This window comes from Lontra canadensis, unplaced genomic scaffold, assembly GCF_010015895.1.
Source record: "Lontra canadensis isolate GAN:19392208 unplaced genomic scaffold, GSC_riverotter_1.0 scaffold63, whole genome shotgun sequence".
Lineage (NCBI taxonomy): Eukaryota > Metazoa > Chordata > Mammalia > Carnivora > Mustelidae > Lontra > Lontra canadensis.
The window spans coordinates 8325720-8351416 of NW_022631057.1; the positions used below are offsets into that span (position 1 = coordinate 8325720).

Here is a 25697-nt window from a genome sequence, read left to right on the forward strand (position 1 = left end):
AAAAATTATGGAAACATTTATGCATATGTTCTGCAGATTCTTTTATGGTTTCATTTTCTACATTTCCTACATTTAACTCTTTCATCTATCTGGAATTGATGGATCGTGTCTTTGTAAATGGCTTCAAATTCCCTTGGAAGTGGAAGTGATTAATAGAGCAATTAATTCATTAATTAACATGGTGGGGAAGAGAAGCGGTAGAGGAGGAGAGGTTGAGGATACGGGAGAGGGATGGGATAATTAATGGACCAAGGTCTGGGAGAGAAGGAATTGAGTTCTGGGCCAGAGGGTGCATAGGGAATGGCTGTGAGGAAGACTGTGAGCCCAGTGCCCAATCTCCAGTGACTGAGGGGGTGGGGACATGGGGAGGGACAGGGGAGATGGTGTCAATGAGGACCAGTGAATGGTATGAGCCGGATGGCAGGAGCCTAGGGTCGGGGGAGGTTCACAAGTTTATGATTTGTGAGGATTAAGATTGTTCTACCTCACCTTTGAGCCCAGTGGAATCTGGAAGATGACATCCCACTGGACAGGTATCCTGGGCACTTTCATCAGATAAAGTGGCAGGTGGAAGAAACATGCAGAGAAGAGGCTGAGGGTACAAGGGAGTTGGTTTACTGTGGGTGGAGGGGTTCTAGACTCAGGTTACAAGGAAGGGTCTGAGAGGGAGGGGTTGTGAGAAGGAGAGCCTGTCCCCGATCAGTGGAGGGGAACAGAAGCAAGGAAAGTTAAATTAACTCCCTTGGTACAGAGGACCATAGTTCACAAAGCACTTCTCATATGGTTTGCACTTGAACTTCAGAGCAGAGGGGTAATGGAGATTTGCCCAGAGTCAGGTAGGCAGGCACCGGCTGAGTCAGGATGTGAAGCCAAGAGCCCCGACGCCCGGCCCGGATGCCGGTGCCTCCTCCCCTGACCCCAGCATCATCTTTACACACTCAGGGACAGAAGCTTGGGACGGTGCCTAACCATCTTCTTTTCTCTCCTCTCTCTGCAGGACACTAGTCTTCACGGCTGCTTGCTAACCATGAATGGGATGGCCAACGTGAACTCTGCCAGCCGCCCCCACTATACCTCCTCCATCCCTGTGCCTCGAGCTGCTTCCCAGACCAGGATTCATACCCCGGGCGCCTCTCCCCAGCTACGGCCACGCCAGGCCAGCCTGGCCCTGAGCCCCCAGCGTGCAGCCTCACCGAGACTGGGCAAGGCAGGAGGCCTTTCCAGAAACTCCTCTCCTAAGGCCTCCCGGGGGAGAGGCTCCCCGAAGTCTTCTGGGACGGTGAGAGAGTCAGTTGAGGGTGGCGAAGGCCTTTCCAGCTCCCCATGGAGCAGTCCCAGGGCAACCCCCAAAGCAGCCCTCTCCAGCTGGGCTGGGTCCAGAAGAGTTGGAGAGACACAAGGCACCCAGGGAAAGAAGAAGGTGGCTCAAGAAGGGATTCCAGTCCTCCAGAGCCGGGGCAGGAGCCCATCCCGACCAAGCTCTCGCGGAGAAACTCAAATACCAGGGGCTCCTGAAGGTCGAAGACCTCCTAACTACCCAGGAAAGGATCAAAGAGATACAAGCTACAGAAGTTCAGGGGTCCCCAGGTCTTTGGAGCCCGATGCTGGGGCAGTGTCCGGGGCTTCCTCCCCGGGGTGCAGCCCTGTGCAGAGCAAACGCCCCTCCCCCACCCCGGGGGTCATCAGCTTCGCCTCAGCCCACCAACAGAGTCAGCCAGTCACAGCCACAGTGGCCCCCTTCCAGTACAGGTGAGCTGGGGGAGCAGGGGGGTGGGGAAGCAGGGAGGTGTGGAGCAGGGACCCAGCAGCCAGCCTGAAGAGGAGGGGGACCTCAGTCCATCGAGTATATATATCCTTTTTTAAATAAAAGTGTAACTTTACTCAAATGGCCACATTAAATGAACCAGATTCTAATTACTAAGTGTCACACCGTTTAGAAATGCTCAAATGCAAATTAAATACCTCCCAGGCTAGCCTGACTTCCTGGGCTTTTTCTCTGCACTGGTGTGAGGAGAAACCCACTTACATCTGGGGTTTAGAGAAGCTTGTACACCATTCCCAGGACGTGGCCGGTGGCGGGGGCAGCACGCAGGGTGCGGGGGGTGCATTCCTCTGGGGCTGCAGAGCATCTGGGGGGTGGGGGTGGGGAACTGCTAGGAGCTTTCACTTCTAGAAGCCAAGAGTGTGACTCGGTCTCTGAAAAGTTCCAGGCACTCTTACACCACAGACATCCGGGGCCCAGGCCCAGGAAGCCAAGAGTCCCACTCTATTTGCCGTGTGGTCAGGCCTCTTACAGAGTATCACAGTGAAGAACACCACATTTTAAAAGGGCATTGGTGCCCAAAAACACGTTTCAAGAAAGACAAACAGGTTGATGAGGGATCCAAAAAAGGCGTTGGAAGAATGATTAAAGGAGCTGAAGCAGTTTACTTTGGAAAAGGGAGGCTTAGAGAGGGTCTGAGGGCTGTTCTCAAATATTTGAAGAGCTGTCATGTCGTAAGATGAATTAGATTTACTTGGTACTGCTCCAGAGCCCTGAGTCGGTGTCATCGCGGTTAGAAGTCCACCCGAGATAGATTAGAAGCTCAGGAGGAGGAACTTCCCAGCAACCCGAGAGGTTTACAAATGACTGAGGCAGTGAGCTTCCCGTCACGGCAGGAATTCAAGCGGTCTCCTGATCAAAGCGAGTTCTCACTTGGGTGATCCCTGCTCTGGGAGTGTCTCTTCTGCCTGACAGACCGCCCACACAGCCGCCCTTTTGTTCCTTTTCCTAAGGAGCCCCTCCCATCTGTCTGTCTGTCCCTTGTGACCTCCGCTGAGGTTCTCCAGCTGATGAGAGGACTCGGGGAAGCACACATGCAGGGCTGACCTTCTTTTGAATGGCCTTTTCCCCATCAGCACAGTGTTTCCCTGGTGATTTTTTGGCTTTCTTCTCCTACCTGATTTCCTTGTACCTAATGTCCTTCATTTTGAATTCAATCTTCGGGAAAAGAGTCTAGGCATTAAATTGTTTAAGATTTTACATTATCTACCCTACACGTCCCCTGGCAGATTTAGACTCTGACATTTTCCAGAGAGGTCAGAACTTCTTCCTTTGAACATTTCAATGCAGCCTAAATAGAACCACATTTCCCTTACTCCGCAAACATTTATTGCATGTTTTCATTTTAAACAGAAATGGAAATGTGTTGTACCAACCTCAAGGGGCGGTTTTCTTCACCATCCACCTCCTAGACTTTGCCTGTTTCAGGCCCTGAGTTAGGGTTGCAGGGAGGATCATGGTTCGGGCAAGGGTGGATTGGAGGGAAGACAGCCCTAGGTGCTGCTGGCCAGTGGGTGGGAGCCCAGTATACCCTGCGGGGCCTGGAGCTGCTGTCAAGGGTCCCACTGCCAAGGGCCAGGCTGGGCTACCCTTGCAAGGTGCATAGCCAAGGAGGTGCCATCTGCTCTCTAGAAGGCACAGACATCTCTTTTCATGGAAATCTCCTGCACCCCTGTCCCTCCCACTGCCCAGACGTTGGCCTTCTGCAAAGTTCCAGCTGCTCATAGAAGCAGAGGTTATCCTCCTCCCCTCCCTCCTGTCTCCAGCCTGGTCTTGCCCCCTTGCTTCTCCAGGGACCAGATCTATCAGCCATCTCTTTCCCTGCCCTACCCTCCTTAGCCATATTTGTCCACAGGCTCCGGGTGCTGACCTTCCCAAGGAAGCCTGTCTCCTGCCTCGTCTCTGACCCGCCACTGCCTCTCTCTGGTCACCCCTACTCTCTGGACCCCAGAGAAGGCATAAATGCCTCTCAGTTCGCAATCTAGGTTGTCTGCTCTCATACATCTGGTTCCCTCCGATCTTCAACCTGATTCTCCTCTGCTTTTCTGGAAAAGAGCCCCCTACAGCTTCACTGCTCTGGGGCTACATTTTTCCACTTACCAGGTGTTCTCTTTTTCCAGTAGTTTTCTCCTTCCCGCCTCAGGCTGGCCGTCGGTCAGACTTCAGTGAGGAGGGTACAGTCCGTGGGGTCAGGAGGGTAGGCTTATGGTTTTCTTCTACCTGGTTCAACCTCTAACCAACTTCCGGCATAGATGAAACAGTCCATTCGGGCTGGAGAGTGAGGGGAGGCCTGGGGCCCTGGCCTAGTTTGGAGAGGTGGAGGCAGACAGAGATGAGAGTGTAGAAACGACTAAGGTTAGAGACACGGAGGCTGCCTTCCTTGGAGCCCCTGGGCCAGTGCACACCCACTCACCCTGACAGCATAATTATGGCACCAACAAGCATGACAGCAAGCTCTTTGTCTTTCTTTCTTTCTTTCTTTCTTTCTTTCTTTCTTTCTTTCTTTCTTTCTTTTTCTTTTTGTTTCTTTTTTTTTAATAATATCAAGTAAGGCAGCCATTTTTGTGCCTGTGTGGATGGTTGATTCGTATATATAGTTCTATGCAGAAGCAGAGGTTCTTACTTTTTTTTTTAATTTCTTTTTTAAGATTTTATTTATTTATTTGGCACTCAGAGATCACAAGTAGGCAGAGAGGCAGGCAGAGAGAGTGGGGGAAGCAGGCTCCCTGCTGAGCAGAGAGCCCAATGTGGGGCTCGATCCCAGGACCCTGAGATCATGACCTGAGCCGAAGGCAGAGGCTTTAACCCATTGAGCCACCCAGGTGCCCCAAGCTCTTTGTATCTCTAATGCTACTTCTTGCTGTCTGTGCTGGGTCAGGCGGTGCTTAACTCTATGTATATGATGCTACTGAGTGAAACGTGTACATTACCTAGAACTCCCTCTCCCCAGTAGAATGTTCCATTGCTTTCTCACTAGGATGTTGGATCTCTTCACATGCCCAGGTCTATATTCATTTGTTCCAAGAAACCAACCAGCTCCAGTTTTTCTTCCCCCCCTCCCCCACAAGACTCGAACATCAGGCTGGTATTGAATTGGCAGTAGTGGTGAGCGACCCCATCAGACCGACCAGGGCAAGATGAGGTCTCCTGCTTTGTCTACCCCCTACCCTGATCTAGTGCAAGCCCCCAGCTCGAGGGCCTGCAGACACACAGGAGCTCAACACTGCCCGTGTGGCTTAGGGAGAGCCCTGCAGGGGCAGCAAACACTTCACGCGCCCCTGGACTATCAGACTGATCTGGGCCTTGGAAGTCACCTCTTCTACCCATGATGGAAGCGGGACCCAGAGGAGAAGAGGTTTGCTCTACATTACACAGCGAGTTAACAGCAGAGCTGAGCCCGGAGTCCCAGCCATCTGGCTTGAAAAAAAGGAAAAACTGGGGAGAGGAAGACAGTCTCAGTAGCACTGGAGACTCACAGGTCCCCCGGCCCAGCCCCCCTGCCCCAGGACCAGACATCAACTTTCCCTCCTGCCTGCACAGCTCTCCCCTCCCCCTCCTGCCAAGCTGCCAAAGGGTCCATTTAGCTGGAGACAGCGGGCGGACGGGTGGGCGGGCCAGCTCTGAGAGCCCAGGGTAATTGCCTATAATAAAAGCTCCCACAGCCTTTGTTCCTGGGAGCGATTGTACGGTTGGGGTTGTGCTCAGAAGTCTGCGTGCGTTTGGGAGCTGGTGCCCGGAGACCTCACCCTTCCTTCCTGCTGCCACACTGGCCCAGCACGGACTTAGCCTCCCGGGAGTCAATGTGACCTCAGCTGAGCCTGCCCCTCCTCCTTTCCTGACCCCTCACCGCCTGGACTGTGAGCAAGCCCAAGGAGGCCTGCGTGCCCCCTAAGCTCTCATAAGGAGTCAGTGAACTCGGCTTCAGAGGGAGCTCTTCCCTCTCTGTATGAACTTGGCTATATTCTGGGCACAGCCTGGGGGCAGGGACCATGGCAGGGTGCAGGACCCAAGGCCTAGAGTTACTGTGGGTTTCCTTTGTCCTGTGGGCGATTTGTGTTCCTGGGAATGGGTGGAACAGCAAAGGGTGACTGGCATCAGCCACCCTAGTGCCCTCACGAGTTCCCCCGGTGCCCCTACCCCTGGCCCGACTTTGCACAAGTCCTGCTTCCTGCTGAGTGCGCAATGGACGTGTGCTCACCGGGGAAGGCCCAGTCCAGAGGCGGGCGGAGCGCCAGCAGGGGAGAAGAACCGAGCTCCAAGGGGGTTCCCTTAGTCCCTTGGAGAAGCTTTGAGGCCAGGACAGCCTCTGCGATGAGTGACCACCCGTTCTCTGTCCCACAGGCTTCAGACAGACCAGGAGCCCGGCCCCCTCCCTCAGGCTGGCTGGGTCCTTGATGGCTACTCCAGCTGCCCCGGTGGGACTGAGGAGTGCTTCTGCGCAGGTGAGTGTTCTGTGAGGAAAGACTTCCCTCCCGGGGTGGGGAGGCCACCAGGCTAGAAGTCTCCTCACCGCCCCTGTGAAAGAAGTGACCTGACTAAATAGGTCCTTCCCTTCACAACGAGACATACATCGTCCTGCAGATTGTACCTGGAATTTTCGCCACGCTTGCCTCAACCCAGAGTTGGTCCATCAAATCCAGGGGCACGTCGGAGTCAGGAGAGGGAAGTGGCCAGTGGGTGCCCTGTTTATCCAGGGCTCAGGTCCGGGGGTCACCAAAGCCATGACAAAAAAAGTAATGAGCCGGGAGACTAAGAACCAAGAGCCAGGTTCCAAGCAAAGCCCAGATGAACAGCGGAGGCCCCGGGAACCAGCGAGGCAGCTCAGAGCGCTTTGGCTAACTGCCTGACAGCTGCTGCCTCTCCCACCACTGCCACACCTGTCCCTTCCCCTGCGGCACCCTGTAGTCACAGCATGTCACCTGCTGACTGAGCCTCAGGAGCCAGAAAGTGAGGGCTTAGCAAGAAGAGCCCCGAAACTGGAGCTCAGTGATGGTCTGTAGGGGGCAGAGACGCTGTGTGTCCCCAGGCGCATCCTCAGGCCAGTGTCTGGCCCATGGCCGGGGCTCAGCAGGTGTCTCTAAGAGAATGACAGGTGAGCAGATGGGTGAATGCTCGTGTGCCATAGGTCAGGTCTTAGACTGGTCAGATTCTAAACTCTTAGTGGGGTTTAGGTATGTGTGTGTGTTGATTTTCTTGCAACATTAAAAAATACGTAGGGGCGGGACACCTGGGTGGCTCAGTTGGTTGGGCGTCTGCCTTCAGCTCGGGTCATGATCCCAGGGTCCTGGCAAAGCGGGCTCTCCGCTCAACAACAGGTCTGCTTCTCCCTCTGCTTCTGCAATCCCTCTTCCTCTGTGATCACTTTTGCTCTCTCTCAAACAAATAAATAAAATCTTAAAAATATATATACCTTGAGGATGCCTGTGGTACACAGGAGAAGCACTCGGGATTCCACACTGCAGGGCACCGGCTCTGTCCATCCTTTAGTTTCCAAGGGGAGCTTGTCCCAGGAAAAGAATGAGCTTGCTTTGGGCAAACCTGTGATGGTCCAGAGGTTTTGTCTTAGCTTCATGTCCGTGCTTGGCTCTGGTGGGCAAAGCTGCGGTGCACAGCACAGCCTGACCCTGATGTCATTGGACCCTGGTAGGATGCCTTTCCTGCCTTCTTCGTCCCCTCTCTGCAGGTGGTTGGATGTTCCTCTTGGCTGGGGGCTGGGCTCTTTTGAGCCTTCTGCCAGCTTGGGCCCCAGCAGTCGTCTTGGGTCCATTGTGACTCTGAAGACAGAGCAGCAGCACTCCCTCCATGGCAAGCCTTGTAGAGGAGGTTTATAGGGGTAGAGACTGGGCATCTAGAAAGGAAACCATTGCCTCCCACCATAAGTACACCCACAGAGGAACCAGGGCATGGTGGGGGACAAAGGAAACCAAATGTCACTGGCACCGAAAAGCCATCAGAACTAGAATGTGGTAACCAGGAAACTATGCAGAGCTCTATTTTTACATTTGCAGTTTTGTTAGTGTAATGGCTTCCTTATGTGTATGCCACATTGTTGGAGTCTAATGCTCTCCACCTAACCAGGCACTCGTTCATAATCATTATCCGATGAGTTGGAGAGAGGACGTGGGACTTTCAGCATCTGCACAGCCTGGCTTTTGGAATACCCCAGGCTCAACAGCTGGAAGACCATCCTTACCAGCCAGTTCTGAGCATGTCCGAGAGATCCCAGCTTGGGTTCCTCCGTGAGGCGGAGTGCCGGTGGACCTTTGGAGGTGGTGAGAAAAGGGAGAAGCCCTTGCTTCTTCCAAGGCTCCTGGAGAAGAGGAACAAGGTTCTCAGCGCTGCCTCTGCTTGGCCACTCCCTCGTCATCACAGCGATCCGTGTTCATCAAGGCGATCCGTGTTCATCAAGGCGATCCGTGTTCATCAAGGATACGCCAAGCATTTTGATGGGTTGGATGGCCGGAGAGATTTGGGGTCTGCTTGTGCTTTGTAGGGGAGCCTGCACTCTGAGCCTGAAGAAAAAGAGATGAGAAGAGAGATGATGGCAGGCTTCCATTTTATGCCCTGCTCCCCTACCTCTGAACTCCACTCAGACCACGACACAATTCATTCATTCATTTCTTCTTTCATTCAGTCAACAAACCATCCATGAGTGTTTGCCTTGTGCCAAACACTGTGTTCAGCATTAAGGGAAAAGATAAATGAGGGGCACCTGGCTGGCTCAGTCAGGGGGGCATGCTACTCTTGGTCTTGGGGTCATGAGTTCAAGCCCCACATGGAGCATGGAGCCCACTTTAAAAAAAAAATAATAAAAATTTAAAAATGGCATTCACGTTTAAAAAAACCAGAGATGAATAAGACTCTGACCTGTTTTCAAGGAGTTCATAGTCTGGAGAATTCACTCCAGTGAGCCTGACCCAGGGGCAGGTAAGAATTCTACCACTGAACCACCCTTGCAAGCCCGACCCAGAGGATCGGTTGGCAGTGACCTGCCCTTGTCGGAGCTGATCGGGCAGCCCAGTCAGTCCCGCCCCTCATGAGGCCCTGCAGCATGAGGAGGACCCTGGTGTTATGCCCCCTGATTTGTAGAAGGATATTTGGGTGCCCTGGGTAACAGAATACCCTGTCCTGTATTGGTGTCATCCACAGAACCCAGCACAGTTACTGACCATGTGATTCCCATATAATTTGTAGACAACAGGGGGCGGGTCTGCTTGCTTCTGTAGCTCAGACATCCTTCCTTCTTGTTTGTGAATCCATCTTGCTCCCTGTGACCTGGCTTCGTGCCCACTGATCAGTGTCTGGTGAAATGGTGAACTGAGGCGGTGAATAAGGCACCGAAGGTCAGGGCGCGTGGCGTCATTGATCCTCTGGGGGCCTCCTTCTTGCTGGCTGATGAGGAACAACCAGCCGTTCTTCGGATCTCTTCCCAGGATGGTCCTCTCAGGCATCTGGGTGGACAGAAGGGCCTTGAGGGGAGCAGGGAAGACTAAGACCTTCTCAGTCTTGTACTACTTTTCTTACTTACTCTGCCTGGGGCTGGAGTCCCAGTGAAGTGGGATAAGCTTTGTAGAGCAGGAAGAGAACGTCCCACGTTCTCTTGACTTGCTACCACACAGCGGTGTTGGGATTTGGCCTTCCCGTGTCGCAGAGATGTTCTGCCCCTGGCCCCTGAGTATTTGCATGTGCCACTCTCAGCTAGCTTGGCTGTGCCGGTGAGGGCCCCGTGCTGGTCCCGTCGGCCAACACTCCCCTTGGTTGCCACCATCAGATCTTAATTCAGAAAGCCAAAGGAAGTGCTGACATTTCTGCGTGCCCATATGTGAGGCTGTGTGCAGGAGGACTGGGAAAGGTCGCCCCAAGGGTGACACAGATTCCTTAATTACTTCCACTTTGCGGCATGTTTGAATGAGCGCTAAGTGGACACATAATGAAGGGATCTTCTCGCATCATAACATGTGTCGCTGGGGAACGAGCCAGAGCTGCCTCCCTGCCTTGCTTTTCACACAAGGGTTGATATATATAGAATAGGAGGGGCAAGTAGAGTTTGGCCTCATGCTGGAGTTGTTTTGTTTTTCTTCTTCTTTCTTCTCCCTTGTCGAGCCGACTCCATCTTTAAGCCAGAATTAAGTTTTTCGTGTTTTGTGGATTTGGCATCAGGGATAGAGTCCCCCTACTGAGAAGACTTGCAAACCCGGTGTGCCCTCCGCTGGGGCAAGAGAGGTCTGGCCACTGCCCTCTCTGGGAGAGGAATTTGTTCTGGGCTCTTAGGCAGCTCCAGTACAGTGGGGCAAGGCCCTCGTCTGGCTCTTCGGGAGCTCCAGGCCAAATCCAAGCATCCCAGGGCTACCAATGACTTGGAACATCCATGAACACCGGAAGTCAAAGATCTCATGAATGTTACACATCATCCGCGTATGGTCTCATTTTCCATGGGGAGAGATGCGGCTCAGAGAGAAACAGACTTGTTCACGACTGCCTGGTTCATTAGCAGGGCTGCTGAAGCCAGGATCCCTGCCTTCTGATGTCCCGAACAGTAAAATGACCAACGGAAACCATGACTACCCATTTACTGAACACCTACTAGGTGCAGGGTTCAGTGCTCGATCTTCCCATAAGTCCTTCATAAGCACCTTGTGCAGCCCTTGGCTGGTGGTAGTGTTATTCTGTGGGATAGATGAGGAAGCTCTAGCTCAGAGAAGTTACATGAACTAGCTTTCTGGGGACACACAGCTAGGGGACTGTGTCAGGATTTGAATCCAGGCTTGTCAAAATGTCGTGCCTTCCAACCTTCCAGCATTACTCGCCTGCCTGCCTGTTGCTGCCAGTACTCACTGGGCCATTGGCACACTGTCTCCCTTAACCTCCGCCAAATGGTGGGGAAGGAAACAGGGTCAGTGAGCCACAGTCTTGCTGACATCTTCCTCACCGTGAGCAAGCCCTGGGATGTCGCTGGCCTTTCTGTCATCCCAAACCTGTGTCATTTCATGCTGAGTTCACACTGTCGTGTTCCCTGCCCTCTGGGGACTTTCAAGCTGAGCTGAGCCTGATGTCCCAGCCATCCGTGGAGAGGGGACGTGCAGACAATTGACTAGAAAACACAGAGCAAGTTCAGGGGCAATGCTATTAGCTCTCCTGTCAGGGCTCAGGCTGCTCCATGCCGCTGTGGGCCAGAGGAAGCTCGGGAGTTCGGTGGTCTCTGGAGGCCCGGTTTGGATAAACAGGGTGGCCGTCTGGGACCATGTTGACTTCTAGGAGCTGGGAGGGGAGGTAATCATTATACTGCAGAATGGTGGCTAACACTTGCTGTGGCTTCCTCTGAATCAGGCACCGCCAATAAGCACCTTCAGTCCTTGTCACAACCGTGTGAGAGTTGGAACAACTCCCCAGCTTCATATTCTAGCTTTACCACTTGCTAGCTGGGCAGCCTTGGGTAAATGATTTAACCTCTCTGTGCCTCCATGATGATGACAGTACCTTCATGATGAGGACCAAATACACCAATGTATAAAGTGCTTCAGGAGCCCTGGGACAGAGTAACTGTTTAACATGTGTTATTGCTTGTTATCTAGGAGAGTGCTGTTACTAACACACCCATTTGACAGATGAGGAAATGAGGAAAGGCTATGTGACATGCCCAGGGTGGTCCAGCCGGGATTGGAAGCCAGAGAGCCGGCCTTCAGTGGTTGTGCTCTTAGCCACACATGCCAAGACCTTGCCGGAGGGGAACATGTCGCAAGTCCTGGGGTGCCCACCCGGGAAGGGCAGTGAGATGAACACCAGGCCAGAGCCTAGTTCTAGGAGGAGCCTCTGCAGGATGAGGCCAGAGAAGTGAGGTCATCTGAGGTACCCTGCTGGAGGAGTTTGAAACAGAAACTAGAGGGATCTGGATTCTATTTCTTTGGAGGAGGAAGGGGGAGGGAGGAGGCTGAGTGACTTCTCCCAAGACAGCGTTTGGCTGGGAATGGGATTAATCTCCAAGCAGTGCATCTGACCCAGTGGGAGCCATTTTAGTGGAATGTCAGAAATAGAGGAGTCTGGACATGTTGGGCCCCCCTTTCCCCCACCGCTAACCACACTGCTCCCTCCTGAGATTGCTCCCACTCTAGAAGGTGTGCGAGTGGCTCTGCGTGACCTGAATACTCAGAACAATGCAGAGGGCTGATGGGGGCTTGCTTCCCTGCTTCCTGCTCCACCCGAGAAGACCAGGGCCTTTGTACTACCCAACTGCAGAGGAAATTCATACCCGTCCGCGAAGTTTCTGTTAAGTACTTACGAGGTGGCGGGTGCTGCTCTAGACACGCGGAGGCCACCCCTGATGGAACAGGGGAGACCTCTGCCCTTGGAGAGCCTGTGTAGCAGTCTGGAAGAGTGCGGGGTACAGCCTGTGCAGCTAGATGGAATCCGCTTGGTAGCCCTGGAGAAGCCCCAAGTCTGGAATGTGTCTCCCATCCCCAAGAGTAGGGCAAGCTCTGGTTTCCTGACATCCCGTAAGAATATAAACAGCCGCAGTCTGCAGACCACCCCCCTTCACCCCGAGTCTTCAGGACTAGGAAGGAGTAGAAGAGGAAGGCAATGAACTTTCCTCCGTGGTTCTCCTAGAGAATTGTCCCCTGTACCCCATACCTGTCTGACCTCAACTCCTCTTCCTCCTGGCAGGTTTCTAGAGATTCACCTCTCCCAACTGAGAGGAACTGCTTTAGTTCTTCCAGGGAAACCCTGGCCTCTTGTTTAGTTCTGTGTGTGCCTGTGAGCCACCAGAAGGTCCTGAGTAAGAGGATACGTATTGGGAGGGGGGAGGCCTGGTTATTAGGAATCTCTGCAGATCCAACTACCCCATCCAACTTCAGAGCTTTGTCCAGGGGGGCTCTGGGGCTGCTAGAAATTTCAGCCATGGGAAGAGGAAGGAACCTGAACTATTTGCTAAACGTTCACCACTGTCTTTCCATGACCAGTGGAAACTTCCATGACCAATCCAGAGAAACCCCAACTCAGTGGTGCCCTAAAGACTTGCCCTCACAGGTCTTTGTCCCATCCGTTGAGACAAAAGCTGGCCAGTCCTCTTCACAACTGCTGAGAAACAGGGTCTCCCTGGGAAGGCTCAGGCAGATGGAGAGCCTACAGGCAGCTTCATCTCAAGGAGCACCAGCTCCAAGCAAGGCGTTATGTTAGTCCCTCCCTCTGGCACCACTGAACGGGCAGAAACCGGAACCCAGCATCCTCCCCTTCCCTGTACTCCCCCTGTCCCCTTGATAAGAGGATTATGGCCCCCACTGAGAGACCTCCCCGCCCCCAAACAATAAGGCCGCCCAGCAGGCTTCCATGGAAGGAGCTCTGGGGAGAGGCAGTTGAAGACAGTGAGCGACATAGACACAATAAGCAGGAAGATTAAGTGCTGAGAATTACCCCCAGTCATAATATTCCTTGTCCTGAGTCCTTTAAGAGGCGGAAGGAATCAAAACCCCGCCTTCCTGTGTGTGGCTCCCGGGCTGGGGGAGCCCTGTGCTTCAGAGAGAGCTGAAGATAATAAAGGTTCAGGGCAGAGAGAGGGTCAGCGAATGTGGGGTCATCCAAGCCCTGGGGCGGGGGTAGTGGGGGACAGGGCAGGGAAGTGGTTAATCTTACTCATCCCTTCTCTCGAGAAAACCATTCCACCTCCACAGAGGGCTGGAGAAGCCAACGAGTGTGTTCTGTGGGGAGAATGATCATGGTCCCATAGGTAAGAGAACTTGCCAGCAGGAGGAGAGCTCAGCCCCATCACAAGTGGAGAGAGAGCAGCCTTCGCGTTCACACGAAGTCTGGCAGGGTCCGGGGGCAGGAGCTTGACCCAGTAAGCTCCCTGCATCCTTCCTGCCTGAGAATCTGGGTTTCCATGGAGGCAGGAAGACGCGCAGAGGTGGTTAGCTCCTTGGGATGAAACCAGGCCGGGTGAAAGGCAGAGTTCTCCTCAGGCTTTGAAACTCCCACCCATCACACCATGACTATTCTTAACATCTGCGGAGCAATTTTTATACACTAAGTAATTGCCAGTGATTATTCTATTAAAATTCAGTGAACTATGAATCCATGGCATTCTCCTGTGTTAGGTTTAAGGTCTCTTTAAAAACCTAACAAAAATTCTCACAAAGTGCAGAGCTGCTCACTGAGAGGATGGGCATAGCCGAGGTACGGGAGGGTCTTTGTCTCCAGGGCAGTGGAGGGTCCCCAGCAGGTCCTGGGTCAGCTGGGTGAAGGTTTCTCCCTGCTCTTGCAGTCGTTTTTAACTTTTTAGCATCAGGAACCTCTTTCAGAATCTGGTTAGGGTTATGATGTGTCTCCCCAGACAAACAGACTCTTCTTCACCACACAAAACTTGGTTTCCTGGACCTTCTTAAACCCGTTTGTGAAACCAGACTGGAAAGTTCTCATCTTCTGTAATAATATCACAGTGTTGGCCTGACAGCATCAGGTTGGGACCTTTTGTTTTTTTCTCATCAGGTTTTTGGGTTTCCTTGGCCCACAGTGAGATAATGGGATTTATTGCAAATGGGTCGGTTCTGCTCTAAAGCAGAATGTTGAGTATTATCTTTGGAGGTTCCACTTAGTGTTGTGATTCAGTGACCTTGAAACTCATCAGCTCTGCGTGGGCAGGTCGGATTTGATTCTGGGTCTGCCCGCATCACAGGGTACATGCACCCAGGCCGTTTGCCTGTCTCCAGCCAGCACACGGGCACAGCTGCACGCACACGGGCCACCCTCCATGTTCGTCCCCGCCTCACAGGCCTCTGGTTGCCATGACAACGGATCTGGGCTGGTCCTAGTCTAAGGCCAATGGACCTGGGTGTTGCAGAGCTCATCTGGAGCCCAGTGTGCAATGAACACCCTGATGGATATGTATGGGACAGTTGCCATGGCAACATACAAGCCAAACACATGTGGGAAACATCTCAGACTTCTTATCCTGGTCTCTTTATTAGCCCAAGGAGCACAGGGATCTGATTTTAAATGAGTGCAATTTTAGAGTCGTCTAGATGAGGTGTTTTCCTTCGGCCTTTCCCTGCTGTAAGAACATGAGCTGTGAGAGTCGGGGTTCTCCACCCCGTACTTCCGCCTAATTTCTTACATGACCAAAGAAAACACGTTTCGTTACAGGAGAGGGGAAGCATTCTCTTAAGACCACATAGCAAGTCAAGAAGAGAACTGGGACCTCCAAGACTTGAGAAGAGGGAATTCCTGAAGGGGTCCTGTACTTGGTACTGCCAAGTCCACTGGACATGACCGGGACCCCAGGACAAAGGGCATGAGGCTGAGTGATCAAGGGACTGGCGGTGCCGTAGCTCACCAAGGGAGTAATCCTCTGTTCTGGTCCCCACTCCAGGGCCCTGTGGGCCAGTTTGAACGTGACTGCACTCCTAGATGCCCATGCAGACCTCAGGTGCAGTGGGCATCCACGTTACAGGGAGCAGGGCTGGGATTAGACCTGGACCAGAGGACAGGCAGGAAACACTGGAGGGCAAGGTGGAGCCAGAGCCGTGAAGGCCTGGAGTGCTGTGCAGGGTCAGCGCTGTCCCCTGTCCCAGCAGGTATTAGACTCAGAGAGCCCTGTCCTGCACCCTGTCCACCTGCATCCAGCTGGATGTGCTGGGCTTCAGGCTCGGGTCCTGTGTCCTTGTATGACAAGAGGTGACTTCCTGCCTTCCCAGGGTCTACTCTCTGCCCTTCCCATTTCACTGCTGGTAGGCTCATCCTGCTTCTTCCCTGTCCTGTTGGCCTAGAGGCTCAGAGGACCTGCATCCAGGCTGCTGTGAGCTCTGAGGAATGTGGGTTGTAGTTTAGAATGTCTCAGCATTTCTACCCTCCTAGAAGCTCTCCCTGAGACAGTTAGGCCAGAGGGTAGACTAAGGCCTACGATCCCTGGCTCCGTTCCCAGCCTTTGGTTTGCTGAGCCTGATTTCCCCCCAACAGGCAGGCAAATAGCAAATCTCTTCTGAGCCTGCCCTGCTGACCTTGTGGCCCAGAAGAAAAATTCCCAACCCCTGGGCTTGGGAGCCTCCTGGGACCAGAGAGGCTGAGCCAGGGCCTTGCAGAATCCATATTTCTACCAATGTCCTGGCAAAGCAGAGTAGTCAGTGGATTGGGAGGAAGCAAGTGGATCAATCTGGGAAGACTTCCTGGATGAGGGCCTTGGAGGTATGAGGAAGCTGGTGTGTCCATGTTGGACCACAATGTCTGTTGGCCCCTTTTCTTCTGCAGATGGCAGCAAAGCGGGGGCTCAGATTCCATACTGCCCGGGAGCCCGGGCTCTAAGGACAACTTGCCCACTCTTGCCTCTGTCTCCTAGAGGTGGAGCAAAACTCTCTACACCTCCAAGTAGAGCAGACATAGAGATGTTAGAGGGTCTCAGTTGTGATATGTCCCCAGGGCATTGCCCTGAAAAACTGGAGCTTCCCTTAAAGGGGCAAAGAGAGGGTCTGCTGGCCTCCCTGTGGCCCAGGGCCGCAGAGAAGGAAGCAAAGACTTGCTGGGCCCTCATCCCAGAGCCTGGTTCCCGTTCCAGCACACCAGCTGCAGCGTCTCTCGCCACGGGGTACTGAGAGGTCACTGCTGTTTACAATCCCCACACATCTGTTCTCAGTCACGCATTCATTCATTTACTTGATCGTCATTCACCAGCTATTTCTGAGAGCCCACTATGTGCAAAGAGCCGTGATGGGTTTTGAGAAAAAACTCATAATCAGTAGACCAACCAAAGATGGATCCTTGGGAAACACAAATGAGTGAATGGAAAATGTTGGCTCTGGATGTTCAGAGGTTATTGAAGTGGTGACAGTGAACCGTGTAGAGAGAGTCAGGGAAGGCGTCCTAGGGGAGGGCCGTTTGGCCTTAGGAAGGGCCGGGAAGAACAGAAAATTCCAGTCCTTTCCCTAAAGCCAGCTTCTCCTCAAGTCTTCCCATCTTGACTGATGGCCAGTCCAGTCTAAGAGTTGTCCAGGCCCAAATCCTTGGGGTATGTCCCATTCTGTCAATCCCACACACCCACACCTGGTCCATCAGCAAATTCTAACGGCTTCAAAATATAACTAGAGTCTGGTCACCTTGCACCACTACCAGAGTCTCTACCCATTTCCAAGCCCCCGTCCTCTCTCATTTAGGTTGTTGCAACTCTTCTGCCCATAAGCCTAGCACGGCAGCCAGAGTGACCCTTTCCAGGGAGAGGCTGGGTCCTGTCACTCCTCTGCTCCCAACTACCAGTGATTCCCATCCTACTCAGAGTAAAAGGCCAAGTCCTTGTCATGACCTAGAAGGCTTTCCATCGCCTGCCACCGTCCCCTCCTTTGTGGGCCTGGCGTACTCTCCCACAGGGCGTTTGCTTGGGCTGTTCCCTTTGCCTGGAACTCTTCCCCCAGATATTCATATAAATTGCTCCCTCTCTTCCTTCAGATTTTTACTCAGATGTCACCTTCTTACTAAAGCTTCCTTTGGCCACCATATTGAAAATTCACCCACCACCGCTGGATTTGCATATTCCCTTTCCTGTTCTATTTACTCCTGAGAACTTTGTCGTGGCTAACATTTCTTTCTCATTTGTAGTCTGTGTCTCCCTTCGACTGGGAGTCCCACAAGGGCAGGGATTTGTGTCTGTCCTTGAGCACTCCTCATAGCTGGCACCTAGCAGGCACTGAACAGGAGATAAGCAGTGGGGAACTGGTCATCTGGGTGGAGGCGGACGGTGCCGAGCACCGGCTGTTTCAGCAGCCTCCGGCCTGGCCTTGCGCACATTTTCTGTGCTCAAGAAGCCCCTGATGATGGGTGGCATGACTTAGGAGAATGACCAGGCAGAGAAAAGGGCAGAAGGGTGTGGAGGGCTTTCCACAAAGGCGTAGGTATTAGAATCTGCTAGGGAGGTGATGAAGGAATTTCGTAATAGGGATCTGAGGCTGGCAGCTGAAAGAAGGTGCCTGTCACTCATTTGGCCTGGCCCAGGGTGGGTGGGCTGGGCTTGCAGAGCCATGGGACTAGGCGCTAGCTCGTGCTCTCCAGATCGTGACTGTGAGCTCAGATATCCAGAAAACTCTACCCTCTTCCCTGCTCTGACTTGGCCCTTGATGGAGCCCAGTGTGGACTCACCTGCCTCAGATCCCCTCTTCTCCCAAGGTCACCTTTCAAGGTCAACAGGGTGGAGGCTGCCCACCTCTCCTTTCTGCATTTTTCTGTCCTCCTCGCTCCCCCATATAAGGGGGGAGCCCGCAGACCCCCCACAGACAACCTGGGTTGCATCTGTTTCCCAGCACATGGTGTGAGAATGTAAAATCACACAGCATGCCTTTTCTTTGGCTATGTGCCTATGTCTTCATTCCTCAGATGGCTTCAAGTTCTCGGTCAACACATGTGGTCAAATCTCTCACCCTACCTCATCACAGAAAGTGCCATTGCCTTTGGAGACAGAGGAGTGGGATGGTGAGTGGTTCTGGGGAGCTGGGAAATGGGGACTTTCATATCAAGCCAGCCTCTTTCCCACCTTCTCTTCAGACACGAGCAGGACCCAGTTGCCCTCCACAGGGCGCTGACATTACCAGGACCCACTCCCTGCCCAGCCAGGCCTCTCCCTCATCATGTAGGATCTCTCTGGTCGGACCATCCCCAGCCTATCTGTTCTGTGGCTTGGGGAAAGTGGAAATGGCAGAGTGGGAGGGGCTCGGGGCGGGTTTGGGGATGGTGTGACAGGGCAGGTCCCTCTCTTTTTAGGAATCACTCGAGGAAACATTCTGCACATATTGGCTTTATCGACTGATGCTGGAATGGCTGTTGCCACGGCAGCAGAGGCTCCCACTGCAGTAGAGCATGGTGGGAAACTCAAGAGTTGTGAAAGGAATCAAAAAAGAACCAAAGAGAGGGAGAGGTCGCACTAGGGAGTGTCTGAAAGTTCCAGAATGCCAAGATGACTATTTAAAGAGGCCACCACATGGCCACAGCACAGCCCTTTAGAGAGTGGCAGCGGGAAGATGAGCAGAACCCAGTGGATGTGAACAGAGAGGTCCAGCACTCGAGGGGATTAGTACTGAATTAACTCATGAGATGAGCATGGAAGGTGTTCTCCATCTCATGAACTGACAGGAGGCCTCTCATGCAGGAGGTGGTTAGAGGGGGGATGGAGAGGGGCTAGTGCCTCTCTTCTGGACCATCCTCTCTCCTCAAAGGAGGCAGAATTTCAGGAGCTGTTTATTGAAGGAAAGGAAAGGACTTGGGATTTGGGGCATGGGCAATCCCTGGAGAGGCGGGGCGGAGGGAAAGAAAAGGAATAAAGATGAGGAAGAGACAGGGCTTGAGTGCAGGGACCAGTGAGAGCTGGAAGAAAGGAGGGTCAGCTTCTGGGGACAGTGGGCATGCAGGGACAAGGAAGGGCAGGGGACAGAGCAACAAGTGGAACAGTGCCTCATAGCAATTCTGAAGATTGATTTGACAGGAGCAAACCTGCAAAGCTACTGGAGACGAGAGGCCAAATAAACCTGGGGGAGACAGCATTGGGTCTGCCTATAGAAGTATGCATGGGCGGGATGGACCGCAGTGGAAATGAGGGTTTTCAGCCAGATGGCAACCAGTTAATTTCTCCTCGTCTGCTAAAGAGGAGATGATTTTATATACAGGAAAGGTACATAGAGACAATAAGCAAGAGCTACCGTACCCTGGTAAATCAGAGAACAAGGATCCCCAGATTCTCAAATCGCTATTTTTAGGAGAGGTGATGTTCCCGCATGATTGAATTAGGTGTGGTCTGGTGCAAACTGGAGAATGATCTCGGAGTAAGGAGGAGGACTTGAGAAGTGATTGTTTGCAGTTTCATTAAAGGTGGGGGCTGTGGGGGCGCCTGGGTGACTCAGTGGGTTAAGCCTCTGCCTTCGGCTCAGGTCATGGTCTCAGGGTCCTGGGATCAAGGCCTGCATCTGGCTCGCTGCTCAGTGGGGAGCCTGCTTCCGCCTCTCTGTCTACTTGTGACCTCTCTCTCTCTCTCTTTCAAATAAATAAATAAAATCTTAAAAAAAAAAAAAAAGGTGGGGGCATTGGGATGGGGGAGGAAGGGCGTGGTTACCCGGGCACTTGGCACTTGACAGTGTGTTCCTTGAGCTGGGATCTTGTGTTTGGGCATAAGCATGAGGATCTCATGCTTGCCCAGAGAGAAAATCCCAGGACTGGCCTCACCCTTTGGGTACTCTCTGTGCCCCGGGAAAGCTCTGGCACGATACTGTCTAAGTCCCTTTAACCAGATCTCCACTGCTTGTCATTCCCTACCTGAGATCTCAAGCCTTGCTTCCAAACCCTGAGTGTCCTAAGTGCTAGACGCAGACTCCGAGGCCAGTCTGCATGCGCCCCCTGGACCTTCCGGTAAAATTTTTGCACCTGACCCTTTCCTCTGCTCCTCTGAGGCAGCAGGATACAAGGCTGAACAACCTCTTGCTTCCTGCTCTCCTGGTCTGAACCCTTCTCTGTTTATACTGCTGAGTATTCCAGGAAACCCTCAAGACCTCTTCCACCTGTTCTGCTTGCCAGCACAGTGTCTTACTCCTGCGCTCCCACGTTTCCAGCGCCTAGTAAGGAAGTGCCGGACTCTGGGGTTATGACAGTGAATGAGACGGCCAGGGTCCCTACTCTTCAGGGCTTGGTCTCTCTCATGTCACTCCTGAAATGAGTGTACATATATCTGTGTCTCCCTGTAATGAGTGTGTTGGTGTATGTGACATTGCTTTTTCGGTCTCTCTCTTGTCACTCCTGAAATGAGTGTACACATACCTGTGTCTGTCTCTCTGTGATGAGTGTGTTGGTGTATGTGACGTTGCTTTTTCGCAGTCAGGATGATTATTTTCCCAGATCTGTGTTGTCTATCTTATGTTCCCTGTCAGACATCGAATTCCTTGAGCGCAGAAATCTCCATCTTTCTCTGTATCAACCAAAGCCCAACCAAGGGCCCATGCTTCTTACCAAACACCCCTTTGCTTGAGAACTGTGTGTTCTTGGTGCTGTGGTCAGCACATCCTCTCGGTGATGATCCCTGTCCTTCCACATGTTTTGGTATCTCAGTCCAGCCCTGGGATTATGGAAGTCAGAGGACTGTGGACACTACCAGGACGCAAGAGTCATAGAGGGGACAGACCCGGTGTATAGCACTCTGGCCTCCTAATCCATGTTACTAACACAGCTGAGGCCACTTTTCCCTGTGAGGCACTGAGAGACACAGTTGTGTACCCAGAAAGCTTCAGGGCTGGTGGAGGAGACAGACATGCACACCGATACCTCTCACACCAGGCAGGCTGTGATGATTAGCACTAAGAAAGTGGGTGAGCCATGAGACCCAGGCACAGGGTTCTTCAGATTCTAAGGAGACAGAGAGGAAGCTAGAAAGAGGGTGGTTGGGGATGGGGTGGGCAGATAATCTGATGGTTAGCACATTCTGGCCAAGCGTTCTTGGGGTGCTTGGCTGGCTCAGTTGAAAGAGCAGGCAAATCTTGATCTCAGGGTCATCAGTTCAAGCCCCATGTTGGATGTAGAGATTACTAAAAAAATAGATAAACTTAAAAAAAAAAAAGAATTCTTAGGGCTTTATAGTTCACAGTGTGTGGTTCCGTCTGGGGCCCACCTCTTCTGGAGCAAGCTTTGCTGCCAGAGACATCCCCTCTGCTTTCTCCTGTCCCTCATTTTCTTGCCTGAGAACCATTTGCTTAGGCAACTTGGCACTGACCTGGAGGCCATGGGAGGATGGACAGGGTCGCCCTCTACAGAGAGACAGCCAGAGGCCCACTGCTCCATCCCTCTTGGCCTCTACCCCTTCCACCCCCATCTTTCTTCCCTGAGTCCAGGTGGGAGGAGGGAGAAAGGCTCCGGAAATGTTGTCTTTTTAAATTGCTCTGCAGCCCCACTTTAGATCAGGCCTGCAGGGGACCTGTGCTAAGCCTCCAACTGATTTCCTAGGTTTGACAAAGCGCTTTACAATGCCAAAGCCCTTTTACTCATTAAGCTGGTATTATAACCACTGTTAAGAGAAGAGAGCCAGCCAAAGGGGTGCAGTGACTTTGACAAGGTCAGTTAGAATGGGAATCCAATCTCCTGATCCAGGCGGTTGGTCCTTTCCTTCATTCCCTGAGCCCTCTCCCTCGTCAGCCCTGGACCTGTCTCTCCATGCCACCCCTATCCCATCCCCTTTGCCCTACCCCGGGGAGTATCCCCAACCTCTGGAGGGCAGCGGAGAGCCTCCGAGACTGAAGTACGAAGATACTGGGAGTTTCCTGGAGGGAAACCGCCACGGTTTGGAGTGGGGGTGGGGGAACCAGCAAACTGAATAGTAGGGCTTCCCCAACCCCTCTCCCAGCATCTTTCCCGGGCCTACGAGCCCACCTATTCCCCCCGCGTCATGAGCTGCCCTGTCTCGGCCCCTTTTACCTGCATCCCACATCTGCACGACAGATCCTTTTCACTGCCCCCCACACTCTGGGCGCGGCAGAGGGCCACGGTGCTCTCCGAGAACTGGTCCCGCCTCCGCGTGGAAAGCTAGGAAGAAAACTGGTGGGATCCTTTATCTCCCCTCCACCCCGACCCCCTACCCATCCGCCCCTGGAGCTCTGCCGCAGATACCACCCCCCTCCCGAGCCAGAAATAGACACACACTCGCTCTCCCCCACCTCCCTCCCTCGCGCACACTCCTCCCCTCCTCCTGTTTGCTCCTCCGCCTTCCCCTCCCCTTCTTCCTGCGCTCGGAGCTGCAGCCCGCAGCCTCTACTCAAGCTGGCGGGCGGAGTGCCGCGAGGGAGCTGCCGGGCAGTGCTCGGCCAGCGGGACAGACAGGCGGGCAGGCAGAGGGTCGGGACCCGGGCATCGAAGCACCTCTGCGCGCCCCGGGAGCAGCCGGGCTTCCATTCTTCCTTTGATTGATTTCTAAATTTTAATTTGTATTTCCCCGCCCCGCCCCTTTTCCTCCGACCCCGCCCCATCGCCCCACGGTTTCCTCGCTCTTTCCTTTTCCCCTCTTCCTTCCTTGCGTTTCTTCCCTGCGCCCTCGCTTGCCTGTCTCCCTCCTCCCTCGCTGCCCCCCTCCTCTCCCCATCTTCCTCGGTTTCTTCCGTCCTTTCTCTCCCCCTCCCCTCCCCCGCCTCCTCTTCCCTGCGCTCCCGCCCCCCCCCCCGCCCCCGCCGTGCCTGCAGACGCGCGGATCGTCCATGCGCTCCTCGCGGGCAGAATGCTGGGCAGCAGCGTCAAGAGCGTGCAGCCCGAGGTGGAGCTGAGCGGCGGCGGCGGGGACGAGGGCGCGGACGAGCCTCGGGGCGCGGGTAGGAAGGCAGCAGCGGCGGACGGCAGAGGCATGCTGCCCAAGCGCGCCAAGGCGCCCGGCGGCGGTAGCGGCATGGCCAAGGCCAGCGCGGCCGAGCTGAAGGTCTTCAAGTCTGGCAGCGTGGACAGCCGAGTCCCCGGCGGGCCTCCCACCTCCAACCTGCGCAAGCAGAAGTCGCTAACCAACCTCTCCTTCCTCACCGACTCGGAGAAAAAGCTGCAGCTCTATGAGCCCGAGTGGAGCGACGATATGGCCAAGGCGCCCAAGGGCTTGGGCAAGGCGGGGTCCAAAGGCCGCGAAGCTCCGCTTATGTCCAAGACGCTGTCCAAGTCGGAGCACTCGCTCTTCCAGGCAAAGGGCAGCCCGGCGGGCGGCGCCAAGACCCCCCTGGCTCCCCTTGCGCCCAGCCTGGGGAAGCCGAGCCGGATCCCGCGCGGCCCCTACGCCGAGGTCAAGCCGCTCAGCAAGGCTCCTGAGGCAGCCGTGAGCGACGATGGCAAGTCAGACGACGAGCTGCTCTCTAGCAAGGCCAAGGCGCAAAAGGGCTCCGGGCCCGTGCCCTCCGCCAAGGGCCAGGAGGAGCGCGCCTTCCTCAAGGTGGACCCCGAGCTCGTGGTGACCGTGCTGGGAGACCTGGAGCAGCTGCTCTTCAGCCAGATGCTGGGTAAGTCCTGCCTCCCCGCCCCACCCCTGCTCTCTCCTAGCCAGCTGCAAGGGTAGGTGTGGGGAGAGCTCAACCTCCTCTCTTTTCTCCTCCTCCCGGTGGGGCTCTCCAGATTTCGGTCAGGTTGTGAGGGGGCATTGGGCCCAGATGTGCAGGGCTGGCCTCCCTCCAGATGCGCATGGCTAAAGTGCGCCTTCTTAAAGATGTCACCGGGCTTCCCGGGCTCTGCTCTGGCCTGAGGTGAGGCTGGACAATGGCGTGGGGGGGGGGGCAACAGATATTCAGAAATAGAGCCCATTAGCTTCCTGTAATTTTAAAGCCCAGAATCCTAATGTGGCAAAATCGGGGGCTGATGGAGACCTCAGTGGTGTTGTGATCTGTGCTTGGCGAGAGTCCATCCAGCATGGCTAGGGGAGAGTCCAGTGAGAGCCCGGATCTAGAGGACAGATGTGGGGAAGGCAGATGTGAGGGCTGTTTGGCCCCAGAGCAGAGCTGAGGCTCCACTTCCTCTGTGTATCCTCCGTGGGAGCGCGAGTCGGATTTCCCGGGTGTGGGGGTTCTGGCAAGGAGACACGTCTGAGGCCAGGGGGCGGGCGGGCAGCCAGCTGTGCGCATCTGGATGTTCGTCCTGTACCTCGGCCCAGGCCCAGGCCCAAATCCCTACCCCCCAGGTTTTTTACAGAGTGTGGAAAGGTCTGGGGTCTGGCGCAGAGAATCCTGGTTGACGGGGAAGCCTTTGCCCTTTGGCTAATGGAAGCCGAGCGGGCGGGAAGGGAGGAACAAAGCTTGCTCGGGCGGAGGAAGCGCAGAGAGAGCTGTTCCATTGTTCTCCAAGCCTGAAGAGTCTATGCAAAAAACCCGGAGCGGGCCCCGGAACTGCGCTTGCTTTCCCCGCGGAGAGCCCTCGCCCTGAGAGGGATAGTTCTGGGATGTGCAGGGCGCAGGGCTGCCGCGCCTCGGGAGCCGGTACGGGTCGCGCCGGGGCCACGGGAGGACGGCGGCAAGGCCTGGAGCCCTAGCGGGCCTCCTAGGCTCAGCGGACTTGTTGCGGTGGCTGGGATGTGGGTCCTCCGGCGCCGAGGGACCCGAACCCGAGCTGCCAGGGTACCAGGCAGGCGGCCCGCCCCGCTGGGGGCTGGGAAGGGGCGTGTCCGTGCGCGTGTGAAGGGGCGGGGCCGACGCGGGCTGCGGTCCGAGGACCCGCCAGAGGAGCTGGGGCGGGTGGGTGGAGAGAGAATGGGGGTGTTGGACTGGCAGCCCTGGAGAACGCAGAGCTGGAGAAGACTGGTTGGACCTGCTGCTGTCATCCCCGGATCCCCAGACCCCGGGGTGGCAGCATGAGGAACCGCTGACCAGGGCAAGAGCCTCTTGGAGCGTTGGATGGGGAGCCTCTCCTGGCAGGCCACATTTGGGCTTTGCAGCGGCGGTCAGGAGACTGGACAAGGGCAAAGAGGGGAGAAGCAGCCTTTTCCCTAGGAGAGCCCTTCCTGAAAGCCCCGGCTTCGTCAGGAATAAGGCGGGATTGGGGGTTCGGAGGTGCAGAAGCTGACAGGGCAGCCTCCTGCTGCAAAGGGAGAGTGCCAACCTTTTGCCAACCGTGGCCCTCAAGGAGCTTATAGTCTAATGGGATGAGACAGAAAGAGAATAAAGAAATAAAATCATTCCAGACGTCAGGAGGGCCATGGAGAAAATGGAAGTGGACCCTGTGATGGAGGAGGACAGGAAAGGAGAGCTCTTCAAGCTTAAGGAGGTGATAGTTGGATTGTGTCGGAGGCAAGAGGAAGCACAGGGCAGGGCGAGGCAGGGCAGGCTGGCTGGCAGAGGAGCATTCCCCAGGCACTTGGAAGTGAATATGATGGGTGTGGATGGTCCTAGAGGAGAGGAATTGAGTGTCTGACTGTGTCCTGGCGAGGGGA

At 54.4% G+C, this 25697-nt stretch overlaps 1 protein-coding gene across 1 annotated transcript in view; it reads left to right on the forward strand.

The window, feature by feature from the left end:
* The first annotated feature begins 997 nt into the window (after positions 1 to 997).
* NAV1 (neuron navigator 1) overlaps positions 998 to 25697 on the forward strand; it is a 173721-nt gene continuing 149021 nt past the window's right edge. Inside the window, 3 exon segments of the mRNA XM_032878246.1 lie at positions 998 to 1749; positions 6164 to 6264; positions 22990 to 23781. Of these exon segments, the coding sequence (XP_032734137.1) occupies positions 1028 to 1749; positions 6164 to 6264; positions 22990 to 23781 (1615 nt within the window). The 5' untranslated portion in view covers positions 998 to 1027.